An 11,999-nucleotide genomic window follows, 5' to 3' on the forward strand; every position below is an offset into this window, starting at 1 on the left:
CGGCTCTGTCGGGGTGAACTGGCCTCGAGAGCCATCATTCCTCGCTTGAGATCCTGCTTTCCTTGCTAACACTTTCCTTTTCCTTTTGTTTGTAGCTCAAAACACTGGGATTTCCACCTTGTACAGGAATTCGTACGGTGCGCCCGCCGAGGACATCAAACACAACCAGGTGAGTAAAGGCCACACCTTTCTGTGCGTCTTTTCCCATTGGACTCATGGGAAGTCACCTGGGGTCTTTAAGACCTTAACTTTCACCTCACATCATCAGAGACCGGGAGAGATGTCCCCGATGTCCTCTGTCACACCTGCCACAGCAGACAGGTGGGTGGCCAGCGCAGTGCTCAGAACAGCCTCAGATCCTAAAACCACTTGGGATTTCATGGCAGCTCTTCCTGACCTGCCGGCAAAGCAGGTTCTCCACCGTGGTGCTGCGGGGCTTGGATGTGGCTTGTCCCCAGGGTTCCTGTGCAGGAGGCTGGGTCCTCTGGATGGCGGCATTGAGGTGGTGGGGCCTTAAGAGGTAGAGCCTAATGGAAGGTCATTGAGACCCTCATAAGTGATGAAGGTGGTTCTCATGGGATCTGAAGTTAGTTCTCTCAAGAGCAAGTTGTTTTAAACCAAGCCCTCTCCTCCTTGGGCTTCCTGTTTCTTCACGTGATCCCTCTCACACATGTTCTCCAACCATTGTCATACTATCCACCATGTGGTCCTCACCAGAGCCAGGCCAGTACCAACAACATGCCTCCAGAACTGTGAGATAAATAAGCCTCTTTTCTTTGTAACATTACCCAGCTTCAGGTGTTTCATTACAGTAACAGACACCAGACTAATATAGGTATAAAGCTAAAAGAAAATCCCCAGTAGATAAGTGTAAGGTGTCATTGGCTAAACAGAAACTGCCTAATTTCTGGGCAGGAATTGAATAGCTCCTGTAACAGAGCCAACTCTAATTAGGAAGAAAACATTCATTACACATGCTAGTTACCAATAACACAGAAACATCAAGTTCAGTCTAAACAACCAAATAGAAAGCACTGAACATGCCTTGCTGAGCAAAGTCTAGTTGAGGAACAGCATAATCTGCACCACCTGGGAGCTCATTACAAGTGCAGAACAGGGTCTTCTCTGGTGCCTTAACCCATTCCAGATCTTCTGCAGGAGAGCCGCATTCTAATAAGATGCCCCAGTGATTTGTGTGAACATTCCTTGTTTTAGGAGCTCTGAATTATAGACCCTGAACTAATATGAATCTGTAGGTGTTTGTTTTTTTTCAGCAAACATTCATTGAAACATTCATTGAAACATTCATTTTTTCCTGGAGTTCTGCAGGAACTATGAAAGCAAAGGGGCAAAGCTTGTGCCTCGTATTTGATTGACAACCTCTCTCTCCCTCCCTTGGTGGGCCTCACAGCAAGACCGACCCCCCATAGCTGGTTGCTCTTAAGAACTGTCAATAGGAACCGTTTCTGCTCATGTCTTATGTTCCTGCCACACTTCGGGAAAGTTAAGTTAAGAAGATGAGCCTGAAAGCCATGTACCAGTAGCCAGATAAAGGAAGCATGGAAGGGAAATGTGTAGGTTTGGAACAGTATCCCAGCACCGTGTAGGGTAGCATCTCCCCCTTCAAGCAGGTGCAGATGTCCTCAGCAGAACCACTTGGGTGGGAAAGAAGAACACCAGGCTGTCTCCTTGACCTTAAGTCATTTTTTCCTCTAATCAGACATCAGCAGGAGATATGACCATCAGCAGAGGAGTTAGCCTCTCACCCTCAATTTTCCATCCAACTGCAATCATTCTGGAAGACATCTGGTGTTGTGCGTGACCCCCTGGTGAATGCAATGGCCCTGCACCCTCCTGACACATTGCTAACAGCTAACCGGCCTCCCTTAAGTTCTGGTCTTTAGTAAAAGCAAAGAAGCCAACAAATAAATAAATCGGTCATGAGCACTAGACGTGGTCACCAGCGTGGCTCACCATTGCACACATGCCAACGTACCTGCCTGAGCATAAAGGAAAACAGAAACAAAATGTCTGGGAATGCCGCCTCCGTCTATGGAAAGCAACCACTTTTCTTATAGCGAATACTGCAAAATTCTGTCAGCGCAGTGAGCAGACTGTCTCTAGCTCTTAGGGAGACCTGTCGGGAGGCACTAGGACTCTGATTTTGCATTCGAGAGTGTAAGGTTAGTCTTTAGTTCCCAGGGTACAGAGAAGCTCGTCAGCAGAACCAGTGAATTCCACACCCGCCTTCCCTGGAATCCCACACTCTTGGCAATGAAAAAGCACCCTGGTGTGGCCCAGGAGTCCTGGGTGCCTCAGGATGTGGCTACAGAGGGTTCCAGAGACTGCCTGCTATCTAGACGTAGGGACAAGCCATAACTGCCCCAAGGGACACCTTCTTAAGAATATTCTGGGCCCTTATGCCAATTAGAACTGATGGGCTAAGATGGCGTCCTGCAGTGGAGGGAGCCAGTCCAGTGTAGCCTCTCCCCAGCACTGCCCAGACGTCCATCTCAGGGTGAAGCCTGCAGGCCCAGAGGTTCTGGTGAATGTGCTGAACCCCCTGCCCGCACCCGGGAGGAACCTGAGCACCACAGCTGCTGACCACAGGGGGATCCCTCCCAGAGCTGAGTCTGGTGGTCACAGCTCCGTGCCCTCGTTGTTCCTGAGCAGGGCAGCAAAGGGAAGGGGCAGATGGCTGTCCGTCAAATTCTAATACGAGGCAGCATTTTAAAATATCCACCAGAGAGCTCTTACCCCCTAAAAATCACTGTCACACTCCAGTGAGCCTGGAAAAGAGAATCAAATGCCGTGCTTACGGGGACTCCGTTACCGAGTGAGTCTGTCTTATGTGGAGCTTCCCCTCTTGAGGCCTCCAGTCGGGTAAGAGACGCCCTGTAGACAGGGTCCATGATTGGACCCTCAGGTGGGTAGGGCCAGCCATTTCCAAGTGGAAGGCCTTCATTTTAGGAGCTTTCCTGGACAGAGTGACCTCTCCACTTTTCGCCTGACTGGGAGGAATGTTCTGGAGTTTGTTGAGGGTTAGCTCCCCTCAGGAGCCTCACAGAGGAGGCTGGAAGCAGCCAGCCTTCTAGAGGAGATGACCTCCGAGAGGAGGCCAAGGATTCTGAGGGCTGAGAACAGGGCAGCAGCTCTGGAGGCATGGCCAAGTCTGATGGGGGACAGGGCATCCCCCGTGACCCAGGGGGAGGAGCCAGCTCTGCTCTGCCCTGTGACCACCTGGAACCCCACTTACACATCAGCAAATTCAGAGCTTAAGGACTCCTAGAAGAAACAACTAATCCTGTAGAATAAAGTTGGTGGCCCCAGGTTCACGTCCGGGGTCTGTGGGTCACAGGCACCGTTGTAAGAGTTGACCACTTGTATTCTCTGAAAGTCCTGTTGAGTTTCTGCCAGTCTATCCCATGCTTATAAAGAGAAGCGCCTTATTTAACTTTATGTATGTGGCCGGCAGTGGGCCTTTTGTTGTAAACGAGAAGCAAAGGGATTTGTGTTTTGCTTGTAACAAAACCAGCATCTTGAGTTAGTTTGTGAGTGTGTGTGTGTGTGTGTGTGTGTGTGTGTGTGTGTGTGTGTGTGTGTCCATGTGTCCGTGTGTCCTCAGTCCCACTGTCAGGTAGTAGTGCCCCCGGAGATGAGGAAATTGAGATTTAAGGAGGATAAGTTTTGACTTCCGTCATTCAGCTAGGAAAAGGCAAAGACTCAACCTGGTTTTTCTGCCTCATTCCATTTTTCCCTCTTCTCTGCCAATTTGGTTCTCAAATTTGGGAATTTGAATTCCCCTAAGGGATGTTAAAATACTGATTGCTGAGCTCCAACCCCAGAGTTTCTAATTCAATAGGTTTGGAGTAGGCCTGATAATTTGCCCTTTGAACAAGCTCCCAGGGAGTGATGCTGATGCTGCTGGGACCACCCTTTGCAAACCACTGAGATTACCATGTGGCCTCCTTTGTTAATACTCTGACTCTTCATATTTCCCAGTATGGAAAAGTTTGAAGAACTTTTATGGGCAGATATTTCCCTTGTGTTCAAAATAAATCCCGTTTGCTGGCTGTATGAGTCTGTTTTCTGTAGTTATAACAAAATACCTGAGTCTGAGTTGTGTATAAAGAAAAGAGGTTTATTTAAATACCAGTTTGGGAGGCTGAAAGTCCAAGAGCAAGAGGCCCCATCTGTTCCAGCCTCTGGTGAGATCCCCTCGGTTGCATTACAACCTGGCAGAGAAGCACAAAGGGAAAATGACTGCATCCAAATGAGGCCCAGCCCATGGTGTGGCTTCACTTTATAAAGCCCCATTCTCAACCACACAAATTTAGTCTGGAAGACCAGCATTAATCTCCTCCAAGGTGGTGCCTCCAAGACCCACTTGTCTCCCACTAGGCCCCAACTCTTGAGGTTCCACCAACTCAACAATACCCCACTGATGACCGAGCTTCCAGCACATGACCCTTGGTGGGACAGAGCACATCCAGACCAGAACATTGGATGATGTGGCGAGGAGCAACCACGAAGAAGTCTTGTGTTCTAGTGCTAGCAGAGTCGAGAGGGCTTTGAAACCAAGCTCCATAATTTGTATTAGACATTCTACTAGGTGAGGGGAAAGTGGCGCGAAGATGGCCTTACAAGAACAGGAGTCACAGCACAAGCACAAAGAGCATGGGCCCCCCCAGCCCCACGTGAGCTGGCCACACCTCCCCTTCCTGGAGAGGATGCTGCCCGAGGGCAAGCCAGCCACAGCGTCAGATCCTTGGGTGAGCCAGGCTTCTCTGCACCACAGCAGACACTCACATTTAGAAATTTCCACCACTGCATAGGGTCGTCCTCCTTCCTTCATAGAATCCAGTTTATGCAAACTGCACGATATTTTTGATGCATGTATTTTTAGCTCTTTTCTGGGGGTGGGCTTATATTTGAGAGCATCTCATCTGCCAAATTTTTAACACATTTAGATATTTATTTCCTTAGGGAAAATTGTAAAATTCAGCCAACATTTTTCCACTATGGATGTGTTCCACCAGCCAACATTCCTCCCACCAGGCCAGGGAGCAGTTCAGTCCCTCCAAACGCAGCAGTGCCACCCACCACCCATCCTAAGTAGTTTGTTGACCTGTGCACTCAGCACAGCCTTAGAAGGGGTTGATGTGGGACTTTATGAATAACACAGGTGAACTGAAGAAGGGAAGTGCTTCAGATAATAAGTCATACCCAACTCTCAAATGTGCCCCAACCAGAGAACGTGACAACACGTTGACCCTGGAAATGACTAAGCAGCAGATGCAGCCTCATGAGTGACTTCCCCTGAGGTCCCCCCTGTCTCCAGCAGTGCCCTCGGGAGGCCATGACCAGCACAAGACACACTTCTCCTTGGCCTATGTCCACTGACCTCCTTGCTTATCACAGGGTCTGGAATCAGCTCCGTGAGGACAGCCCTCCAAGGTTGGCCACCATGACTTTGTGGAAACTCTACTGGCACAAAGAGAGCATAGACCTTAGAGTGACCAGGCATATGTTCAAATGCCAGCTCCGCAGCCTCACTCGCCATGGTGTCTAGAGAAGCTGCTTAATGACTCTGAACCTCAGTTTCCTCTCCTATAATTAGAGATGGATGGATGGGTGGATGGATGGATGGATGGGTGGATGGATGGATGGATGGATGGATGGGTGGATGGATGGATGGATGGATGGATAGATGGATAGGTGGATGGATGGATGAGTGGGTGGATGGATGGATGGGTGGATGGATGGATGGATGGGTGGATGGATGGGTGGATGGATGGATGGATGGATGGATAGGTGGATGGATGGATGGGTGGGTGGATGGATGGATGGGTGGATGGATGGATGGATGGGTGGATGGATGGGTGGATGGATGGATGGATGGATGGATGGATGGATGGGTGGATGGATGGATGGATGGGTGGATGGATGGATGGATGAGTGGATGGATGGATGGATGGGTGGATGGATGGATGGATGGATGGATGGATGGATGGATGGATGGGTGGATGGATGGATGGATGGATGGATAGGTGGATAGGTGGATGGATGGATGAGTGGGTGGATGGATGGATGGGTGGATGGATGGATGGGTGGATGGATGGGTGGATGGATGGATGGATGGATGGATAGGTGGATGGATGGATGGATGGATGGATGGATGGATAGGTGGATGGATGGATGAGTGGGTGGATGGATGGATGGGTGGATGGATGGATGGATGGGTGGATGGATGGGTGGATGGATGGATGGATGGATGGATGGATAGGTGGATGGATGGATGGATGGGTGGATGGATGGATGGATGGGTGGTTGGATGGATGGATGGGTGGATGGATGGATGGATGAGTGGATGGATGGATGGATGGGTGGATGGATGGATGGATGGATGGATGGGTGGATGGATGGGTGGATGGATGGATAGGTGGATGGATGGATGGATGGATGGGTGGGTGGGTGGATGAATGGATGGATGGGTGGATGGATGGGTGGATGGATGGATGAGTGGGTGGATGGATGGATGAGTGGGTGGATGGATGGATGGGTGGATGGATGGATGAGTGGGTGGATGGATGGATGATGGATGGGTGGATGGATGGATGGATGATATCAATGTAGGTAGACATATACATGTACATTTATTGCCCTTTGAAGAGTAAACAAAACAGAATTTGTTAAATGTGGAAGATGGTACCTACTGAATAGAAACAGTGAATTCTGGTGTCCTTCTGTGTGAGTTTTCTAACCTCCCACCTGTAAGCCTGCTGTCCTCCGTGCTCAGACAGCTGCACCCAAGTGGGGTGGAGAAGGTCCACAGAGGCACAGCTCTTGGTGGAGTAGCCCAGGTCACTGGTGCCTATGCACACAGTCTGTGTGGTCAGAGCAGGTGTTGTAGATTATTTCCAAATGTCCCCCTCCTCTCCAGGCTCTTGGGCTAACCATGGTTTGTGCTCTATGGACTTCTGGACTTTCTCATGCATTCCGCCACCACTGACTAGACATGTGGACGTTCTGAGCACTTCTGTGACGAAGCTCACTGCTTCTTAGAAGAGCAGGTCGATTACTAACATAAATCAATTACATATAAAAGAGGGAGTTTCACTTCCTTGAGAGAAGAAATATGTGCGGGCCATTAGAGACATTCACTCATACACAACGTGCTAATTGCAAATCATTATTTACTAACTGAGACCAATTTCTAGAGGGTGTTTCCATGCTGAACCTTAGTTAAATTAATAGGAAATTACCGAATGCTGGAAAGTGATCTAACTGTATTTTTAAGAGTGTTTTAATTGAAACCAGACCTCCTTCCCCGTGACTGCAGTAGCAGAGCTGGTGCATCCCTGCATTATGCACTAGCTATGAGGGTCTCCCTTACCCCACACCTTGAGGGGTCCTGGGGTTCCTCTCGAAGTCCCTTGGGGGCAGGGACTTCGAGAGGAACCCCAGAGCCAGTCAGAAGGGAAAGGCTCGTTCTGTCCCCAGGTAGTAAATATATTATCAGCCCATGAACACGCTGGGTCTCACTCTCCCTACAGCCAAGCAGAGGAACTGACTCTTGACTTTCATGTATCTCCTAGGCTCCTGTAATCCCTGAATGTTCCTAGGCCATACATCAAACAGTAATGTGCAGAGGGCAAAGCCTAGGGGGGTATTGAGGTGGCCCAGGGGGAACCAGACAATTGTGAAGACCCCTCCCTGCTAATCCAAGGCTTCATCACCCAGCATACTTGAGCCCACCAGTTCTTGATAGCACCAAGTTAGGGAACATTTTGTCCCTCAGAGTGCAGAGTATTTGGAGTGTGCATCCAAGGCTGTGGTCCCTGGTCACCTAGGAAGGTGTGATGGAGTGGCCCAACCACAGGGAAGCCTCAGTCCCCCGTGTGCACACAGGACTCAGAAGCATGTTGATGATGGTCCTCTACACTGGAGGGAAGATTCCTGAGTGGCCATTAGACCTTGTGCATCTTCACGTCTCCTGGAGATGGCAGTACCTGAGTGTGATACCAGAAAATGCAGAAAAGATGAAAGTCAAGTCCATGTGTTCTCTAGCTCTGGTCTACACCACTTTCATTTTAAAAGGTTAGCTAGTAAAATGGTGTGGCCACTATGGCAGACAGTGTGACGTCTCCCTGAAAGAATTACCCTTTGGCCCACTGCCGGGTGCTGACCCAGGAGAACCAGAAGCAGGGACCCATAGACCCTGGTGTACCATGATCCTCACAGCCTCACTCCCAAGAGCCAGAAGGTGGGAAGATCCCCAGTGTCCATGGATGGAGGAAAGATGAGCCAAACATGGGTTGTCCCTAGAAGGGAATCTCAACATACAAAGCAGGGACATCCTGGCACATGTTACAACATGAATGAACCATGAACACATTATGCTGCGTGAACAGGCTGGACACACAACAACTGATCCTGTACAACTCCATTGACCAGAGCTCTGGAGCAGGGAATTCAGAGAGAGAGAGAGAGTAGAATGTGTGTGCCAGGGGTGGGGGAGGAGGTGGGTTGTGCTTAGTGAGTGCCAGCGAGCCTGTGTGGGGTGGGGAGGAAGTTGGAGGGGATGGGGGGGTGGCTGCCCAACAGCCCTGAGCCGGGCACTCCAGCCTGTTCACAAGGGCCAGTTTTATGTTGTGTCAACTTTGCCACAATAACAATGAGAGAGAGAGGAGTACGCAGAAGGATAACGTGTGGACCCAAGAACCCGTTCTGAAACTGTGATATATGTGCACGGGAGCATATTATTCAGCCACACAGAAAACCGCCTCCTGTCATCTGCAGCAGCAGGGTTGGAACGGGACGATTCTGTGTTGGGTCAAAAAAGCTGACACAGAAGGGCGAGTGCCCCAGGTTCTCACTCATGCCTGGAAGAGTGGATGCAGAGAGTACAACAGTGGTCCCTGGAGACTAGGAAGGGAGAAAGAGGAGGGGCGGGAGGGAGGTGGATAACGTGCTCCAGAATCCAGTTACAGGGGAGGAATAGCACGGTGTTCTGCAACACCGCAGGGTGACCCCAGGACACAGCACATTCCATATATTTTATAAGGAGGGCGGTTCAAAGGTTCCCAGCACAGATAAATGATAAATGTTGGAGGAGACAGAAAGACTCATTGCACCGATTTGATCCTGGCTTGTTGTGTATCTGTACAGTCATTCCAGCTCACCCATAATTATGATCAATTTAATTTTTTTTCTTAAAAAAAAAAGCACAGGTGGCAGCCTTGGGAGAATGCTCACGGGTGAATGCCCAGCACGGAGTGGGCTTTTCTCCGAGGCCGGGTGGAGTGGCTTGGCGGGAGGGAGCTGGTGGAAATGAGTTAACCCAGCCTGGCTGTCCCCTCTGCCCTCACAGGGTTCAGCACAACCAGTCCCCCAAGAGCCCAGCAGAAAGGATTACGAGGCCTACCAGCCGTTTCAGAACTCCACGAGGAATTACGACGAGTCCTTCTTTGAGGACCAGGTCCACCACCGCCCTCCGGCCAGCGAGTACACCATGCACCTGGGCCTCAAGTCCACGGGCAACTACGTCGACTTCTACTCGGCAGCCCGTCCCTACAGCGAACTGAACTATGAAACGAGCCACTACCCGGCCTCGCCCGACTCCTGGGTGTGAGCCGGCCAGGCGCCCGGAGCAGTGCATGTGCATGCAGACACCACGAGACATTTCTCCCCACCCTGCAAATTTAGTTTGTTCAAGCCTGTTCCATAGGAAGGCTGTGATAACCAGTAAGGGAATATTAAGAGCTATTTTAGAAAGCTAAACGAATCAAACGTTAACTCGGCAATCGGTAGATCCTAAACACGACAACGGGCCACACCGTTCTAGTCTGAGCTGTAGGGCTTAAAGAGTGCTTTATGTGGAAGGCGGCAGAGGAAGGAGGGAGGAGAGGGCCGGTGGCGGGGCGTGGAGGTTAGTTAAGCACAAGACACAGAAGAGTTTACACACTTATGGGGGACGGCTTCTCACGCTTTGTTTACTCTCTTCATCCGTTGTGACTCTAGGCTTCAAGTTGCATTGGGGTTCCTCTGTATAGCAAGATGTTTCTTGCCTTTTGTTAATGCATTGTTGTAAAGTATTTGATGTACATTACAGATTAAAGAAGAAGAGCGCATTGTGTATATTACACCAATGCCACCGTGTTTCCTCATCTATGGTTCTAAATATTGCTTCAATTTCAAACTTTTGAAAGATGTATGGATTTCCAGTTTTTCTTTTCTTTTCTTTCTCCCAGTATGTTTTAACAAAAAACAAAAAAACAAAAAAAAAAGGAAAAAAAGGAATATTTAGCAGTATTGTTCGTTCTGATATGTGAATTTGTTTGTGGCAACTAACGAGGCATTCAGCAGTTCCTGACGATTAACATCCATCATTCCACTCTCCTTGTCAACAAAGTGCTTTTCCACTGCCTAAAATTTTAGATGTAGATATTTGAAATAGATTTTTTCATTTATACCAGTTTTCTTTATGATGATACAGTGTTAAAAAGAAAATAAATTACAATTGATCTGTCATCCATATTTGCTAAGAATGTCTATTTCCAAGGACCTAGCTTACAAAAAATACGCATCCTTGCTGTGCGTCTGTGAGTGTGTGGGTGTGTGTATGTCCATGTACGTAGGGAAAAAAATGACCTGTGTGAGATCTTATTTGGATAGAAGCGATTTCATTTGCTGTTCATTTGTGCAGACTTTGTTTTTGGTTTTTAGTATCAATGTACATTGGTTTGTTCCTTTCGTACTGTATCTATTCTTCTGACCATCTAGTGACTCAGGATATTAGGCCAGTTGAAGTGAAGTTATAGGATTTTCACACGTTCACACATTCTTGGATACCAACTCTTTCTACAGGTCAATTTCCTTCCACGTTTTACGCCCTCAGAACACTACAAACCATGGCCAATCGATAATTTCACTTTGGGGCCAATTACTTGAAGTGTCCACAGAAAATGTAAACTGCTCGCCTTATTCCCCCCTAAACTTTTTGTTCGTGGCAGGGAGCAGTAGACAATTACGGGGTAGATGATTAAAATTGAACTTGAAGCTAATGTTAGACTAGTGGTTAACAGAGCTAAGAAATAAGGCTAACCATTTCAAAGAACACGGGCTGTGGGTGAATTAGCTTCGCTCTTTAGATGCAAGTGACTGAGGCCAATAGGTGCCTAGTAAATGTTAACTGTTCTTGGAAAAAATAAAAAAATAAATAACAAAAGAAATTGGCTGCCATCTTCCTTTAAAACTGACTGCCCTTCACGCCACATAGATTAATTCAGCTCAAAGTCTGAAGTCGTGGTTCTTGCTCCAAATTTAACAGTAATCCAAATATACTTCATTTGTGCCTCTTTTTGGAAATGTTAACTTTCAGAATAGAGCAGCAGACAGAAAATTACATATGAATTTCCTAAAAATTACCTAGGTGTTGGACCTTGAAGCTTTGTTTACTGTAGGACTCCAGGTTTCTGGGTTTCCTCAAAGAAATGCTCCCACCCCTCCTTCTAGAGAGAGAGAAAGATTAGCATTAAAGACAGAGCTTGGTCTTCATCTGAGTTGTAGAGTGAAATGCAGGTTCATCAAGGCAGAGTGTGGTATAGACGTTACTTATCCACAACCAATAGCTGGTTTAACCTTTCAAAAGTAAACAGGAGGATGCAGTTCTTGCTGAGAGATGTGCAGGGAAAACTAATGATGTGCTAACACAGTCCTCCTCCTAGCAGGAACTTGCAAAATTTTTTTAAATGACTTTGGGTCTTAGTGGATGGCCCACATTAGCAATTCTTGAAGACCAAAGATGCCTTTGCTGTCTGTATTTCTTTGAGGGCATATGATACCAGACTGTGATGAACTGATTCATCCACGAACCTCTGGGATCCAGCTGTAAGGAGGAGAAGGAAATTGAAGTGTGCGTAGTTACTCAAGCCAATCCTTTTTTTTCCTTTTCATAAATACACAGAGATAGATGATAGGTAGGTAAGCAGAAGGCA

At 48.1% G+C, this 11,999-nt stretch overlaps 1 protein-coding gene across 12 annotated transcripts in view; it reads left to right on the top strand.

The window, feature by feature from the left end:
• Ctnnd2 (catenin delta 2) overlaps positions 1-10,533 on the top strand; it is an 849,641-nt gene extending 839,108 nt beyond the window's left edge. For all 12 annotated transcript variants that reach the window (XM_078018082.1, XM_078018095.1, XM_078018091.1 and 9 more), the window contains 2 exons: positions 96-169; positions 9,374-10,533. In XM_078018082.1, coding sequence (XP_077874208.1) covers positions 96-169; positions 9,374-9,634 — 335 coding nt within the window. In that variant the 3' untranslated portion in view covers positions 9,635-10,533. The remainder of the gene's footprint in view (positions 1-95; positions 170-9,373) is intronic.
• Positions 10,534-11,999: the final 1,466 nt, after the last annotated feature.

Source organism: Ictidomys tridecemlineatus, chromosome 1 (assembly GCF_052094955.1).
Source record: "Ictidomys tridecemlineatus isolate mIctTri1 chromosome 1, mIctTri1.hap1, whole genome shotgun sequence".
Lineage (NCBI taxonomy): Eukaryota > Metazoa > Chordata > Mammalia > Rodentia > Sciuridae > Ictidomys > Ictidomys tridecemlineatus.